General features: G+C 35.1%; 2 protein-coding genes and 1 pseudogene across 2 annotated transcripts; all 3 read left to right on the forward strand.

The window, feature by feature from the left end:
* Nucleotides 1-382: 382 nt before the first annotated feature.
* Nucleotides 383-1,187, forward strand: LOC132631742 (21 kDa protein-like). Its single transcript, XM_060347437.1, has one exon. It carries the CDS (start codon nt 493-495, stop codon nt 1,075-1,077), a length of 585 nt encoding a protein of 194 aa, XP_060203420.1. The 5' UTR covers nt 383-492; the 3' UTR covers nt 1,078-1,187.
* A 13,222-nt stretch (nt 1,188-14,409) lies between these two features.
* On the forward strand, nt 14,410-15,475 carry LOC132633990 (pectinesterase inhibitor 4-like). The gene has a single exon (XM_060350328.1). The coding sequence runs from the start codon at nt 14,705-14,707 to the stop codon at nt 15,293-15,295; it is 591 nt and encodes a 196-aa protein (XP_060206311.1). The 5' UTR covers nt 14,410-14,704; the 3' UTR covers nt 15,296-15,475.
* Nucleotides 15,476-16,436: 961 nt separating this feature from the next.
* LOC132633991 (21 kDa protein-like) lies at nt 16,437-17,333 on the forward strand (annotated as a pseudogene).
* Nucleotides 17,334-18,591: the final 1,258 nt, after the last annotated feature.

An 18,591-nucleotide genomic window follows, 5' to 3' on the forward strand; every position in this document is an offset into this window, starting at 1 on the left:
AGTTTAAATAGACAAAAATTCTATCAGTGTACAATGTGAATCTAACAGCTAGAATTTTTAAAATGTCAGAATTAAAGAAGAAAAATGTAATGCTGTGATTTTTAGTGATAAAGAAACAATCGGTTACAGTCTCGGCCAGAAATCTGTGGACTGGCAATCCATTAATATTGGTAGTATGTGTTTCCTAGATATATTAATTGGCCTTAGTATTTGAGAATATTACTAATTCATTGAATGCCGTCCAATCGAGCACCCCGTGCTATCTACTTTTTGCTTTTTGCTTTTTTTGTGGAACAATCAATATTTTGAAGTTTGAACCAAAACCCGTGACTGTAAAATGAGCCCCATAAAGTGGATATGCACAAGAAGTATTAAAATAATGTTGGAATATTACATCTTTATAAGAAAGTGCAAGAACCTTTTGCTCACCATTCATCCCAAATCCCTTTTGCCCCCCACTCATCCCAAATCCCTTTTGCCCCATCATTGAATATGGATTCCACTATTTCATTTTTCTACTTCATTGTAATATCTACATTCATATGCTCATCAACAGCAACAAGAGACCTAGCCAAAAAATCAGAAATCAATACATCTGAGTTCATTAAGACATCTTGTGGGACAACATTGTACCCCAAATTGTGCATTGAAACACTCTCACCTTACTCAAATTCCATCCAAACAAGCCCTATGGAATTGGCCAATTCAGCACTTACAGTGAGCTTAAAAGGGGCTAAGTCAACCACAAACAAAATCTCAATAATGTCCAAAGAACAAAACTTAGGTCCAGCAGAAGCACATGCCTTAACGGACTGTGTCGAGAACATGGAAGACTCAGTGGATGAGCTACAGAAATCTTTGTTGGAGATGAAGAATTTAAATGGACCTGATTTTGAAGAGAAAATGGGAAACGTAATGACATGGGTAAGTGCTGCTTTGACAGATGAAGATACTTGTATGGATGGTTTTGAAGGCAATAATGGGAAAGTTAAGGCCACTATTAGGAATTACATTGTTAATGTGGCCCAGTTAACTAGCAATGCTTTAGCTCTTACCAAAAATCTTTCCTCCTCTTAACAGATTAATTCACCTGTGTAATTCATTCATTTCCCTTTTTGGAAAACAAAACAGAGTTCTCTCTTCTGTTTTTTTTTTGCTTTCAATAGGAAAAAAATTGCTGATGCAAAGATCTTGATTCAAAGTCCATATCAACAAGGGTGACCTAATAAACGTATAAAAATTTATGAATCGCTTTAATTTTTCAAATGGTAATCGAACTTACAGTTTTTTCTATAAAAGTCACTAAACTTTCCCTTATAACTATATAAATAAAATTACATAATAAATATTGCTGGAAAGCTCGATGGAAGGTCACATAAAGCAAGTCACATCAGAATAAGAAGGCAACTAATAGCTTATTTCTCTGTATGAATTCAATTTGAGGCACAATGAAGCACAATTTCAAGAAAACAAAGCTATCTGAACTTGGCATCTTTGAAACTGCATTCAAGGCTTTTATAACAGCTTTAAAATAAAATTCAAGTTGAAACTGACATTGGGATTCAGTCTTCATAGCAACCATAACTATGTCTGCAAATGAATCCCAATCCGACCCGAGCGGCGACGATAGTGCCAGCAGAACTCTCTTTTTTACTCTTCATGAGCTAGAAGATGTGGTTCTATATATAAGCACACAAATCTCCAGTTCCACCACCAATGAGGACAAAGTTCTTATCTAAAAAAAACGTTGCTCAAATTTTCAATTTTCTCTCTATTTCTCATTCACACCACCTCATCTTTAAAGCCCAACAGTTTAAGGGTCTTTAAAGCCCATCAGTAACATATTTGTTATGCTATTTACGTTTTCAGACTTGTAACAGAAATATGTAAAAGATAAAGACAAAAGTACCTCAGATTATGAATTAAGATAATAGTATTTGTTCTTAGCCCATCTTGATCTACGCTCTATAGGTTTGAATAGATGAATTAAACAATTTTGCTGTTTAGGTTTATTTTCAGAATTCACAAAGCAAAAATATTTTTGCAACTAAGAAATTCGTTTCGAAAAATATTCAAAATATTGTCAAACGTCACAGAAGGTTCACAAGTTGTCAAGTTCGTCCTGATTGCTTCACTATCTGCGGATGTTTGTAATATAAAGAATTGACAAGAGAATGAATTATCTTATTCAAGTACAAATTTAATAGAACATGGCTAACAAAGGGAAAGATAAACCTGCTTTACTCACATGCATGCCAAACTTTTCACGAGCACCAAACAAACACCAATCCGTATTGTGGATTGTGGATTGTGGTCCCTTATCCCTACAGCAAAAGATTGTGGGATCCTTTGGATTGAGATTCCATAAACAACTCCTCGCACTTAAGAAGCTTTCATCTTTTTCCTTAAAAAGTTCATCAATCAAGAGATTCTTTAGTATTCTGGATTCGCCTTGGAAGCAGTGTCTTCTACTTTAGGAGAACACTTAACAAGTTTGAGATATACATTTTTGATGATCGCATAAACTGTTAGTATGTTTCTTTCGGATGCAATCCGGTAACATTGACCTGCTATACTTTTGATAATTGCATAATCTGTGAACATGCTTCTTTGAGATGATTATGGGTTACACTACTAAAAACAACAGTTTTTTTTTTTTACTCCATTTTTCGCATTGACCTGCTATACTTTTGATAATTGCATAATCTGTGAACATGCTTCTTTGAGATGATTATGGGTTACACTACTAAAAACAACAGTTTTTTTTTTTACTCCATTTTTCGACCTCATGAGGTTGAAAAACTAAAAATTTCGGCCTCAAGCCCAGGTCGATAATGGGTTGGTCGAAAAAAAATTCAACCGCACGAGGTCAAAATTTATTTTACAACCCAAATTAAGAATTAAGTTTTCAACCTCATGAGGTCAAAAATTTAATTTTTGATATAAATAAAATTTATTATTTTCGACCTCATGAGGTCGAAAATTTGGAACAATATTATAAAATAATATATTTATTTCGACCTCAGGAGGTCGAAAAACAGTAAATTTTTTTATTTCGACCTGATGAGGTAGATAAAACTGGCAACCACATTGCTAATTTTCGACTTCATGAGGTCGAAATTCAATTTTCTGGGCCTAATTACGACCTCATGAGGTCGAAATTCTATTTTCAACCTCATGAGGTCGAAAAATAGCAACTACTGGACTGATTTTCGACCTCATAAGGTTGAAATTCTAGAATTTATTTTTCCAAAATTTGGCTGCTTCTATGGCAGTCCACCTGCCAATAGCCTTACCCCTCTTATCTCCCGCCATCTACACAATAAACATATCTAAGTATTGCAATATAAATTACTCCTTCTGTCCCAATTTATGTGACACTTTTCGCTTCCCAAGATTCAAACTACATGAACTTTGACCAACATCTTAAGATGTATTTTTTCACCAAATTGGTATGAGAAAAGTTGCAACTTATAGTACTTTTCATGTAGTTTTCAAATAAATAAAATTTTAATGTTAAAATATTGAGTTAATCTAATCCAATTTAGCTTCAAAGTTTAGTCAAATTGACTCTTGAAAAGCAAAAAGTATCACATAGATTGAGACGGAGAGAGTAATACAAAAGCAAGATAAAGTATTCAAACATTTATGAGTCTTACAATCAAATAAATAACAGTACACATATTTCTAACTATTACAGTATAAATTAATACAAAAGGAAGGTTAAGTATTCAAATATTTATAAGTCTTACAATCAAATAAATAAAAGTACACATATTTAATAGAAATAAAATGAAAATAAACACATATCTAATTGCTTTTTATCCTCTTCCCCGTCTTCCTCGTGTAGCCCTTCTTCCTCATCGCTCTAGTGCATTTTTTAACTCAGAGTCGACTATTTGGTTAACATTTGATATGTTGTCATTCTGGAAAACAGCAGACAAGTCATTCTCAACTTCCATACGACCCACAGGCTTGGTTTTAATTACTACCCACCAATCAAACTTATCTAGTCGCAATGGATAAGGGACATAATACACCTGCTTATCATTTTGTGCAATAATGAAAGGATCATAAGCTGCATACCTCCATGTGTGCTTTACTGCAATGATATTATACTCTTCAATACCTCGCACCTCTTTTGGGGGTTGGACCAAACCATGTGCACCAAAAATTATAATTTTTTTGCGGGCCAACCAGAATACTCCAATTATAAGATCTCTTTGATTACACTAAAATAATCAACGCCTGCCTAGTTTCCATCATCACCTTTAACCCATACCCGCCTGTTGTTAGTTTTCGTATGGTTAGAACATTCTTGGCTATTATATTTCAAGTCATTTACCACATATTTGTCCATAGAATGGACATTAGTGGGTCCCCAAGATAAGTCCTTCAAAAATTGATCATGAAAACCACAATGTGTACTATGAACCTATTAATAGTTAAGAATAAAAAGTTAGCAAATAATAAAATATGCAACTTTGTAATTATGTTAGCTTTGTGTTAGAAAATATAATACTTATGTAATCCTTAAACCACGTTGCAAATTGGTCGTACACTTTTTCTTGGCCATGTATCTACACAAAGAGATTGTGCAACACAATGTAGTTTGGGTTAGTCGCTTTACATTTTAAACGAATAATTACTGCAATTTTATTTGAACTTACTCATAATAAGATTGAACTTCTGGGCAATTTAACAACATATGTGTCGATGCCGATTTAAACTCCATTTGATTCAATTCTATGACTCGTTTTTTTGATTCATCACCTGGTCGATTGAAAATCGATATCGGCTTCGCCAAAGAATTATTCACACCTCCATCGTAGTGTCAATTGAAACAGACCACATCGTTCCCAAAGTAGTAAGAACATAAATGGGTTGTTTCCTTAGCAAGGTAAACTTCACACTTTGAGTCTTCCACTTTCTCTTTCTGCTTGATAGCCCGTTTTAACTTACCAATAGACCTGCATTTAAATTATGTTAAGCATGATTTTTTTCAAAATAAGTGATTAGATAGGAATAAATAAAAACTTTGACCCATTATCTCTCGAAGGGATACATCCACCTATATTGAACTGGGCCTCCGAGACGGGCTTTGTACACAAGGTGAATTGCAAGATGTTCCATCACATCAAAGAAACCCAGTGGAAGAATCTTCTCCAACTTGTTTGTGATAACAAGAATATTTTGATCCATCTAAGAAAGATTGTCTTCCCTCAACGTACTGGAACACAAGTATTTGAAGAACAAACTAATTTCTGTCATAGGTTTCTTGTCATGACCCCAATCGGAGGGCCATGACGGGCACCAGGAGCTAATCTACCGAGCACCTCAAAACGTACATCTCATAATCATATCTGAGTGGGCCATAACGTTAACTTATAAATGTCATAATCTATAAGGGACACAAGCCCAAAACTGTATATGTATAAATGTCATCAAACTGATCTCAAGAACACAAGCCGACAAGGCTATCAAAATATGGCGATACAACAAAGTATAGACTAAGATGATTATAGAACCTCTAACTGTAAACATCTGTCTACGAGCCTCTACTGGAGTGCATAACATAATAAGGACGGGACAGGATCCCGCCATGTCTATATATATACACACAAAAGAATAATACCAGCTGAACTGTAGCTCCAGAACAAATGGAGCGCTCCTGTAATATCGCTGATGGAGCAGCCTAGGGGTCTGGTCCATTTCTCTGTCTACCTGCGGGCATGAACGCAACGTTCGCAACAAAAGGGACGTCAGTACGAATAAAGTACTGAGTATGTAAGACATGAGTAACAACATAATGAAAGTATGAAGATAGCATAATATAAAAGAGACCAACTTGTGCCTCTGAATGCCTTTTTAAGGCGGATGTCATGTATGCTTAGCTTTTAAAAAAAAAACTTTTTCATACATACATATATAGTATCCTGCCCGGCCATTTAGGCTCGGTATTATATATATAGTATCCTGCCCGACCATTAAGGCTCGGTGTTATATATGTAGTATCCTACCCGGCCATTAAGGCTCGGTGTTATATATGTTATATCCTGTCTGGCCATTAAGGCTCGGTGTTATATATGTAGTATCTTGTCAGGCCATTAAAGCTCGGTGTTATCATCATATCATCATCATCCCGCGTCCGGGCCATCCCACGTTCGGCGTAACATCATAAATGGCCCACTGCAGTGGTGTTCACATCTACGTGCTTGCTGTTACATCTCGTGTTTTCATGCGTTGGAAAACGTGCGAGTTAAATGACACTAGTGGGAAATGAGGTTATCCCCCAAGCTTATAGGTGGTTAGAGTGAGTACAGATGTATCATAAGGATTAGAAGTTAAAAGAATCAGAGAAAATAAGTTTTGTCAAAGTTTAGAGATGTTGAACAAGTTATACGGACTGTATGGAATTTTGATCATATTCAAGTATGCAAATAAAGAGATTGGTGTATAAAAGAATGAGGTCCCGAAATAATTTAGGACTTAACAAGTATGACAACGATGATTGGAAATAATATTGGGTATATAAAGAGGCTATGGACTAGAGTTTACCACATGATTATGATAACGAGTATATGAAGTGTGCTTAAAATGATCATTATTTAAGTGAATTGAGATCAAGAAATTAATTGGGGATTGTTGGATAATTAATATGTGGACATGGTCCATGTAATTTATGGACAAGTGGCAGCAAGTTAATCTATTTGCATGACATAAAGTGATAATGTTGTTGTGGCAGATTTAGGAGATGTGTATTAAAAGGCATTAATACCTAGTTACACGTGTACAGTGGGAGTATATCTAAAGTCTTTGCTTTAAAATTCTGGACGTTTTTGGCATATAAAATTGGAAGTGAAAATGTTGCTTTGTATTTTTAGACATCCTTATTTTAGATTTTAACCAAAAATAAAATAAAAATGTATGCAGCAACTCCCATTTTGATCTTCCCCACTTTAGCGAAAATTGTCTTAAGACAAGGTAGCAACAATGTTTCTTTCCAGCATAGTAGCAACGTTTTTCTATTTTAAGAGAATCAACGGTTACTTCGTGATGAAGTAAAGTCACGGGAAGTTTGATAGAGGCCAACAGAGGTACAATCCGTCATCTCAAATCTTCTACGAGCTCATATCAGTATCCAAGGTATGTATTTGATGAGAACTTACGAATCGATGGTCAGAAGCCGGATATGTATTGTTATTGTTTGTTGGACTATTTTGAAGTAAGGTGTATGGTGTATGGTGTTGTATGGATGGAATTGGTAAATTTGATATGGTTGTTGTTCTTGTGATGAGGTACAAGTGTAGAAATCATGTAAATGAGTTATTGATATATTGGACTTGTTATTGTAATTAGGAAAGAAGATGGGGACTTGTTTTTTTTTTCCTAAGTTAATGAGCTTGTAGCTTGTTATTGTTCATTGAGATTGTTGGCTGCCTCGTAGATGTTAATATGTCTAAAAGTAGGCTTGGGAAAGTAAAGGAAAATAGAGGAGATGCTGTTCAAGTTTGGTTAGAATGTGTTTAACGTCCGTAAGCTGTCGATAAGAGCTATCGTGACATTAGTATCATGTTCGTGGTTGTTGTAGATTCCAAGGGAGACTAAGCTCGTGAACCTATCAAAAGGAGTTGGTATAAGGTATGTTAAGGCTATCCCTTCTTTCTTTTTGGCATGAATTACATAAACAAGCGAACGATGAACATACATGACTCCAATGAATTCTAGTTCTCAGCGGTACTTGACATAATAGTTGTCTTTGATTCTCAAGTGTCGGTTCATTCTAATCATTCTATTAAGTCCCAGATGATGATATAGTTTGCATATGGTTGCTCATGATATTCTACTCGTGCATACTGTTAATATATCATTCACCGAGTCCCGGGCCGGGTATATATTCGTGCACAGTTTCATTGCATTATTCACCGAGTCCTTCACTAGAGGGCCGAGTACGATATATATATGATTATTATATTATATATGGATCGGGCCGTACGTTCCTCGACATTATTATATTATATATGGATCGGGCCGTATGTTCCTCGGCATTATTACATTATATATGGATCGGGCTGTACGTTCCACAGCACTATCAGTATATTATAATCTATGCCTATCATACACCATAAAGTCAGTTTCAGTCATATAGAGTTACGCAAATATTCTCAGATGTTAGCCACATATGTATTCAATTATTGATACTGGTTTTCATGATTCATTTGTACTTGATGTTCTTATGCCTTACATACTCGGTACATTGTTCGTATTGACGTCCCTTTGCCTGGGGGCGCTGTGTTCATGCCACACAGTCCCAGATTGTTTTGTAGGTAAAGGTATTCAGCTAGGATGGTTGGCTATCAGCTGGGATTGGCAAACTCCATTTTTTTCCTGGAGCAGTGACGAGTCATTATGGTTATCATGTGTGTGTACGGGTATGTCGGGGCCTTGTCCCGATTCATATGATTCAAGTGTTTACTCTTAGAGACTTTGCAGACAGTGTCATGTGGTTAGTATGTTAAGATGTCATGTGTTGAGTAAAGCGACCATGTAGGTCGATATGTCAGCTTGACTTAATCGGTTTTTGATTAATTGAGTATCGTTCGCAAATTTCTATGGTTTGACTGAAAGTAATTTATTATATTTTCAAAAAAATTTATATGTCCAGTTTCTTTGTGTTAATACCAGAGGGTTCGCTCAGCTCTAAGTAAGGGTTGGGTGCCCATCATGCCCTGATGAGATTGGGGTGTGACACTTGCCCGACCGACTATAGTGCGACGCGGTGTGAGAAAATACATACATATATATATATATATAAAGCATGCATGAGAGCCCAAATAAAAGCTATAAATCTATTGGAGTGACGTAAGGTTGGTAGACCTCCAATTATCATTATGAAACATATCTCATCTTGAAAGAACAAAATCCTAAAATGAAATCAACATCAACGAATATAATCAATAATCACGAAACAAGCTCAATAATATCATGAGAACATCAAGAGCCCTAAGCTCTGGAATCTATAGAAATGAAATCATCATTACGGAAGACATTTGTCAACTTTATCATAGGAATCTTAGAATCATAAGCTTTTAGCATTTTTAAGAATAGGAACATCTTGGATATCATGAGTAGGTTCACAACAAAGGAATCATGCCCTTAGAAAGAAAGGGACAACCTTAACATACCTTTATGCCTTCTTAACTATTTAACGTTCTCCTCCCAAGTTTGCAAAATCTATATTCAAAAGGATTCATACTAAGGTTAAGTCTTGAAAACATTCTTAAGTTCAAACTAGTACAATTAACGAACTAACGAAATTTGGGCAGCATTTCCCCTATATCTTCTACTTGCTCCAATCTTCAAAACAACTCCCAAAACCACAATAAAACATCAACAATTTCATAATCAAAAGATTACATTCAAATTATACTCAATTCAATCCCAAAACTTCTTTTCATAATCAATCCATAACAACAACTTCAACACCATCCCTTGTACACTTGTATACAACACTTCCTCATCATCATTTTTATCCCCCATAGCAAGATTATACTCATAACATACTAATAATTATAGCTCAAGTTAATTTACAACTCAAAATATCATCAAATTTATATTTGAACTTTTTCTCCAATTTCCTCTCCTCAAATCTCAACATACACCAACAACAACAACAACAACAACAACATAGTTTCCTCAAATCTCAACATAGTTTCCAAATAAACTCATAAGCATGGAACTAAGATGAAATCTTACCTCAAAATTCAAGAACACATCAATTCCAAGGTTACTCCACCTTAAGAAATACTCACCCAAGCATCTTCAAGAAGGGGAGACAAGTGTAGACCTCACTTGGAAATCCTAACCACTTTAATCTTCACTTTGATCTTTGGTTTAGGCTTGGGAATATGTGGGAATATGTTTGGAGAGGTTTCTAGGGCTTTCTAGGACTTGGAGTTATGTTAAAATGAAATAAAATGAAGAGGGGATCATAATTATAACATTCTGGAAACTCACCGCCTCAAATTTTACGGTCGCAGATTACTGACCGTAATTCAAATTACGGTCCAATTACTGGCCGTAATTCAAATTACGGTTCGTAATTTTCTATCGTAATTTTTTATATAGGCCATAACTTTCTCTGTATTTCACAGGTTTGCGATCTGTCAGTTGCATTGGAAAGAAAACTCTCTGAACTTTAACATACATAGGTTATGGATTCCATAACTCCTCGTATTCTAGGAGATATCTCTCTCTAAAGTTGACCCAAAATTTTTGTCTAAAATTCTGCCAAATTTTCGACAAACTTATTTTCTTAGATTCGCTTGTTCCCGGAACCTTTAGACACTTGCTTAACACTTGTTAAGAGTATTCCCTAACCTTATAAGGGTTTCATGACCTCTCCGAGCTTACGTTAGTTTACTCACAACGCAAATGACGTAAAATTTTTCGAGGTGTAACATTTCTAGATTCGTTTAGGCAAGCCACTAAGTGAAATGGGGAGTAAGGTTTCCATGAAAAAGTGACATTCATGACTTTTCATCCCATGTAACCTGCCTTGCTCCATATCAACACGTGCTCCGAAATTTGATGCATGCCCATATGACATCTTCAAGATCTGAACCCACTTACAAATCTTTCGCTTCTGCTCCATTTTGAAAGAATAACTAGCCTTAGGCTTGAAGAGCCTGTTCTGTTTCGGCTGCAACCATAACTCATTTCGTCCACAATACTCAGGCAAAGTCCATTCTAGCCTTAACATTATCTTTAGTCTTGCCCTTGACATCCATCACTGTGTTAACCAAATTATCGAAGTATTTATTTTAATGTGCATGACATCAAGATTTTGTCGCTGAAGATTATCCTTCCTATATGGTAACTCCCAAAAAATGCTCTGCTTTGTCTAGTTATGGTAAACCTCATACCCATCGAATCTATACGGTGCTTCTTCAGTAACCTTTGGGAAGTTCTGAACCCTCTCCCAAATATCCTCACCAGACAATACTGGAGGTGGACAATCTAGTTCATTTGTATTCTTCTTGAATGCATTTTTCATTCTCCTAAATGGATGATCCATAGGTAAGAACTGGCGGTGACGATCAAATCATGGATTTTTTTGCCGTTTTTTTAAAGTGAAGGACTTAGTATTTCCCATGCAGTGAGGACATGCTAACTTTCCAGCTATCATCCACCCAAACAACATCCTGTACGCAAGATAGTCCACATTAAAGCGGCCCTCAAATTAAAATTCTGCTTACAAGAAACATTATATGTCTCAACCCTTTCAACCCACAATTGTTTCAGGTCATCAACCAAAGGTTGCAAGTACACATCAATCAAACTTTTGAATTACGTGGGCCAGGAATAATAAAATTAAGCAATATATATGAACTAGTCATACACAACTCAGAGGGAAGATTATACGGGGTTATGAACAAAAGCCAAGATGAATATGGAGCAGCAGAAACAAAATGCGGAGTGAATCCGTCTGAACATAAAATCAACCTAACGTTATATGGTTCAGCTGTGAAGTCTGGATAGGTTCTATAAAAATGCTTCCAAGCTTCACCATCTGATGGATGACACATAACACCCGGTGGCCTTCTATTTTCACTGTGTCATCTCATATGAGAAACAGAGCTATTAGATGCATACAAGCTCTTTAACCTTGATATAATAGGTAAATAATGCACCGCCTTAACATCAACTCTCTTCTCACTGCGAGTCTTCTTAAACCGATCACTACCACAAAACTTACAAGATTCTAGACCGACGTCATCCTTATAGTATAACATGAATCCATTTTCAATCAATTCTCACCGACGAGAGTCCCAACTTAGACACCAATATCTTTGCCTTATAGTAATTATCGGGTATCTCTACAGTCGGGTCAACTAATTCATGTATGAGGTCAATCACAAATCCATTGCCCCTTGGGGAACATTGTAATCTGCTTTGTTACTCAATAATCTAGCAGCAATAGACAATTGAGAGTGGAGACTCCCATCATGTAAAGGCCGACTAGCTTGATTTAACTTTTCAGAAGAACGTATGATTTCTTCATTGGGAGGTTCTTCAACATGGCCACTAGATTCAAAATCGGAATGCATGCCATAAGCATCCTGAACCATGTCGTGCATTCTAGAATATGGACATTAGGTTCTACCCCTTACTACTTTCACCAACAACAAAGTTCTGAAATCTACCAAAAATGCTATTCGTTTCTCCATGACTAGTCCACAATGTATATTCACTTTTAAAACCTTTTTTCAAATAGATGAAGCCTAACAATATCTGATTTCTCATAATTCATACATTCACATCTAGCACAAGGACACCTAACCACACCATGAACTGTAAAATCCTTAAGTGTCATCGCATAGTCAACAAAACCATAGACACTAGCTACAAATTCATCCCTCAACAAAAATCGACCAATATTAGTTCTATTGTACATCCAATTACAAGATTCCATCTACAGAAATAGCACAAAATTTGAAATTGTTAAACCCTATGTTGAATAATAAATCTACACTTCCAACCAAAGTTAACTCTAACTTAATTAGTAATAAACTTATTTTAATCTTATTTTATTTTAGTTAGAATTTCAATTTCAATATAGCAACAAGAACAATCTTTAAACCAAATTAATTGGAATTTCATTTTCAATACAACAACAACAACATTCAATTTCAATTCAAAACCCTAAAATAAAGTTAACATCCTAAACCCTAAAACAATTAAATAAAGTTAACAAATCTACTAAATATATGAGGTAATGCAACTAATAACATGAGATTGAAAAACATTCTTGAAAACTAGTTCAATTTTACACTAGCTAACATGAGAAATTGATAAAAAGGGCAAAAAAATTACCTTTCACCGGAGCTGTTGGCTGGAGCGGTGTCGGAGGGGCGGATTGGGGAGGTAGGGAGCTCTGGGCGCCGCGACGGGGACATTGGAGTGGGTACGGGGTCGGCGGTGGGGTGGTGAGAGGTGAGAGAAATAGAGAGAGAAAGAGAGAGACAGAAAGAAAGAGATCGGGAAAAGAAAAGGAGACCCGACCTGGTTCATATCCTTTAGTTTTTTCGAACTCACGAGGTCGAAGGTCACAAATATTAATTAATTATTTTTAAATTATTATATATTTGTGTAATTAAATTTATTAAAAAAATTATTGTATTTTTCTGTTATTATTTTGACCTCGTGAGGTCGATATTAATTTTTTAAAAAAAATTGAAATTTCGACCTCATGAGGTCGAAAATTTGAGGTTGAAAAATGGCAGTTTTTTTTAGTAGTGTTATGCTTTGTCTGACATTTTGATTGATGTGGCTTTTTGGTGAGTTTTTCCGTAATATTTATTTTGTTGACAAACTATTCATAACTTGAGAGGTTTTATGATTGCGAAAATTAGTTCAATGACTTTTATTATGTATAAATATTAAATTTAGAATCCAATTATCACCACTTAAAATTGTTATTCTAAAATCCAAAACTCATAAAATTAAAATTCTTGTTCCGCCTTTGCAAATTACTATCCTCTCTATCCCTATGCTTCAACCGGAGAAAATGTGTCAATGTCCGATACTTATACACTAAATAATATTAAGTATTAACCATCTTTTGTCCCAATTTATAGAGTACGAGGGTTAAACTAATTAATTTTTACGTGAATTCGGAAGAGAATTTTCAAGTGTTTTGAAGAAAAACATTTATTAGAAACTACATAAAAATTATTATGAGTCATAATAATTTACAATTCAAAAATATATTTAAAAGGCATGTAAAAATGATATGATCGAAAAAAAATTTATTTAACTCTCCAAATAGTAAACTGCATCACATAAACTGCACGTCATATGTTCATTAGATTAATAAACGTCTAATTTGGATTAAAAAATTCCTACTTCAACAAGCGCGCCGCTCAATTTGGAAGGGGGGCATTTCTTTTTCTATGATCGATAGAAGTGACAACAACTATCGTTAACCCCCTCCGGAAAAACGAACGTTAAAAATAATATTTACATCACTATATCATGATACTAGCTCAAGAATATAATCCACATGATGAAGATTCGTTAAACGTAAGCTTTCTCATTACAAGGCGTTTATTGAAGTTCATCATAAAAGAAAGAAACACAGCCTTGCAAACGTGTTTGGCAAATTTAAGTTTCCACTATCTTCTAGAGGCATTGCCTTCTCTAACGCAGTGTTTTGTGCTGTCATTTGTTGTTCAATTTCTGGCCACGTTCACCCATTAATTCCTCTAGTTGAATAAACTTTAAGTATTGGCCATGCTCTCTTCACGTCTCGTACGTACCTTAGATAAATATGATCTCCTAGACCTATATAATGTGCTAACTTATGTGCAATAGTTGAATATAGGCGTGTCGTGTGTATTAATTGATTTCTTTTATATACGTAAATTAGAAATCATAGATCTGCCGACTTTCTCACACCTTGATAAGCTGACTTTGCTTACAAACTTCAGATGCTTGAATTTCCATGTGATATTGCCGCAGTTTGTGAAGGCGCCAGATAAGCTGAAACCATACATTCATAATCATTATCAGATTTGAAAAATTAAGGAAGATTGTCCCTCCTTCCAATTTGATCACTATAAATACATTCACAACTTCTCTCAACATATTCACAACACATTCGACTACACAACATTTCCAAACACTATATATAGCACGAGAAATGGAGGCGTCTACTAGCAAAAACTTGATTTTTCCCCTTTTGGTGATTGTTTTATTTATCTCACAAACACAGCCGTTAGCCACAGCTGCCAAATCCTCTGGGCCAGCCTACACAAACTTCGTCAAAACAAAATGCAACATCACCACATACCCCTCACTTTGCCAGAAAACACTAATGCCCTATGCGTCTTACGTGCAATCCAACTCCACAAAGCTTTGCATAGCAGGCCTTAATGTAGCCACAAAAGGCGCACGCGACGCCTCTGTCATTGTCTCGAATCTGACAAAACAGAAGGGAATTTCCCGATATGAAGCGGACGCTATTAAAGACTGCATAGAAGATGTGAAGGATTCAGTGTACGAACTCAAGCTGGCTGTTGAAGCAATGGGACATCTAGGTGATAAAGATAAGGAGTTTCAGTTGTCTAATGCTAAAACGTATGCAAGTGCTGCAATAACAGATGCAGACTCATGCACTGATGGGTTCTCCGACCGTAAGGTAAATCTGAAAGTGAAGGACATGGTAGATAGATGCATGTCAGTTGTTATCAGACTTAGCAGCAATGCCTTGTCACTCATTAATCATCTATGAATATTGAATAGTCTCCGTTTGTGGTTCGGCTAGATCTGATTTGTTGGAATTATTGCACATGACTTTCTTCTTACTGTATAATATTCTGAATATGTGATCTTGTTAAATGTATGCTTTAAGATACCACCACAAATGTAGTTAATTTGATGAGACTTCATCACGTGCACGCAAAATGTGTAACAATCCAAACGGAAAAATAGCAACAATCTACTTTCAAAAGAAACAGACTCCTAAATAAAGTAAAACAAGTGCTAAAATCAAGCTGGAGAAAGTGGCTGCTAAAACTGTGGCAACAATCTGCGCACGTAACACTTTCAATGCTTCAAATTCCATGTGACTGCTATATATATTGTTTGGGACGGCGACATAAGTTGACATCGCACGTTCGCAACTCATTTTTTGGTTCAGTTTAATCGTTAGTTCATAATCCTTATCGGACGGGCTCCTTCCCATTTTCCATTGTCTCAATTTTCCCAGGTTAGACACGTGCCAAGATCAAAAAAGAATGATTGAGATTAATTAATTAAAGCAATGTCCTAAAGGTAGTTGGAATAACAAATATACCATATATTTGCTTCTAAAATTTTAGTAATTCTATATTTCTAACCTACTTCTCTTTTTTTCCAATTTTGTCACGAGCTCTTATCTTCTTTTTTTTACTTAAGCAGATTTTTTCTGTTTGAGTAGATAGGAATTAAGAATATTTTAGATATATATCTGATGCTTAGTGTAATTCAGTAAGACTATTAAATTAATTTATGATATTTTAAACAAAAAAGATATTGTAAAATAAAGTCTAATGTTTAAATCCCAGTGCACCCTTGTCAATTGTTAAAAAAAAACAGAAAAGAAGCACCGAACGAATTAAAGAAAAAGAGAAACACAACTATCCAAGTAAAAATTAACTCAAAATATAAATATTAATAAACAGAACTTCAAAATTTTTATTGATAGAGTTTTTCTTTAGTTATTAATTAAATCTCCAAGTTTTTCTTTAGTTAATAATTAAATCTCCACCATTAATTGTTAATATGACACATGTCTCCCTTTCAAATAAGAACGTGAGAAAATTGAGATAGTGAAAAATTGGGAGTTGCCCACCCATCATTATCTTATTAGACTTGAACAATTAAGAACGATTCTTCCTCCTGCCAATTTGATCTCTATAAATACATTCACAACTTATCTCTATTCCCAACAATATAGCACGAGAAATGGAGGTGTCTACTAGCAAAACCTTGATTTCTCTCCTTTTGGCAATTGTTTTATTATTCATCTCACAAACACAGCCTCAGCTGCCAAAGACTCTCGGCCAGCCTACACAAACTTCATCAAAACCAAATGCAACATCACCACATACACCTCACTTTGCCTAATGACACTATTGCCCTATGCCTCTTCAGTGAAAACCAACTCCACAAGGCTGTGCAAAGAAGCCCTTAAAGTAACCACAAAAGGCTCACGTGACGCCTCTGTCATAATCTGGACGCTGAAAAAACAGAAGGGAATCTCCCGGTATGAAGCCATGGCTATTAAAGCTTGTATAATATTGGTGAAGATGGCTGTGGAGCGCCTCAAACGGACTTGTATAATATTGGTGAAGATGGCTGTGGAGCGCTTCAAACGGACTGTTAAGGCAATAGGACATCTTGGTGATAAAGATAAGGAGTTTCAGTTGTCTAATGCTCAAACGTATGCAACTGCTGCAACAACATACGCAGACACATGCATTGATGGGTTTACCGTGCGTAAGGTAAATCCGAATTTGAAGAAGGTGATAGATAGAAGCATGAAAGTTATTATGAAACTCGGCAGCAATGCGTTGGCATTGATTAACGATCTTAATGTATAGTGCCTTTTATTTGTGCTTCAGAGTCTGGATTTAATATCACGCTTTGATTTGGTGGAATTAATGAACGTGACTTTGTTCTTCTTATAATATTCTCGATATGAAATACTTTTTAATCTCTGCTTAATAATACCACCACCACAATGCATACGTAGTTAATTTGATGAAACTTCATCACGGGCACGCTGCTATGGGTTGATTAAAATAATTTCTTTGAGTTGGGTTTCGAAGATTGTGGTGCTTTTGTTGGATTCTTAGAGTTAAGTTTCGAAGCTCAAATTTCTTGTATATTACATTTGTTACGTTATGTCTAGTTTATGTTACCCCCATGAATTATAATTTTCAGATCCTAAATCCCCTAAACTATTACGTTTTTATTAATTTCATATTTAAATTATATCTAGTTTATGATACCCCTGAATTATAAATTTCAGGTCCTAAATCCGCCTAAACTATCATGTTTTTATTTCATACTTGGGTCACTACCATCTCCGGGACTTTCCAATTCTTCAATTTGAATCTTTATCTCCACCAACTAAAAGTGGAAGGAAAGAACGGAAAAAGAGAATAAATTATGAATAGGAGAGAACTATGAGTTTCATCATATTTGGGTACTACTTCTTAGAGAAATTATGTTGCTGATGAAAGCTATATATCGGAGAGGGAGAGAAGATTAATAGAGAAGCAGAAAATATTTTTCACCCGGCAAAGCAAACATATGATAAAAATGAGTGTTTCTTGCATTGTAGTTATTAGTAGGCGTTTGACCATCAATTTTCAAATCATGGTTTCAAACCAGCGTTTGGTCATCAATTTTCAATGATGGTTTGAAACCTGGTTTGAAACCATGGTTTGAACCCAAATCATCCAAAAAACATGGTTTGGGGTTTGAAACCATGGTTTCAATTTTTTTATATAAAATTTAACCCATAAGTTAATATTTTGTAAAAAAAGACCCATAAGTTGGTAAATATTTTTAACAATTACCCCCATCAATCATTTACCAATATCATTAACTTGCACCAACCTTTATTTATGTCTACCAGCCTTTAATTTATGTGGGAAGATTATATTAAATAGTAGTTACATTACTATTCATGTTAAATTTTCAATTTTATTGAAGTAAAGTTTGATTAATTGATGTTGCATTTTTTAGAAAAGCCTTCTAGTAGTGTACTAATTTTGTTATAAACTATTATTTTCTCATTTGGTAAGATTGTATAAGAATTGAGAATGTTTTGATAGTTTTCACAATTTGTGGGGTTTTTTATGTCTATAAGAGAAAAATACAACTTAAAATATCCAAATTGTATATCCAAACATGGTTTGAAACCATGGTTTGAAATCGGGTTTCAAACCATGGTTTCAAACCATGTCCAAACGGGGCCTTAATATAGAAAAAGGAAAATAGTAGCACCAATAGAAAGGGCAAATTGAAGGAGGAAAC

Source organism: Lycium barbarum, chromosome 3 (genome assembly GCF_019175385.1).
Source record: "Lycium barbarum isolate Lr01 chromosome 3, ASM1917538v2, whole genome shotgun sequence".
Classification (NCBI taxonomy): domain Eukaryota; kingdom Viridiplantae; phylum Streptophyta; class Magnoliopsida; order Solanales; family Solanaceae; genus Lycium; species Lycium barbarum.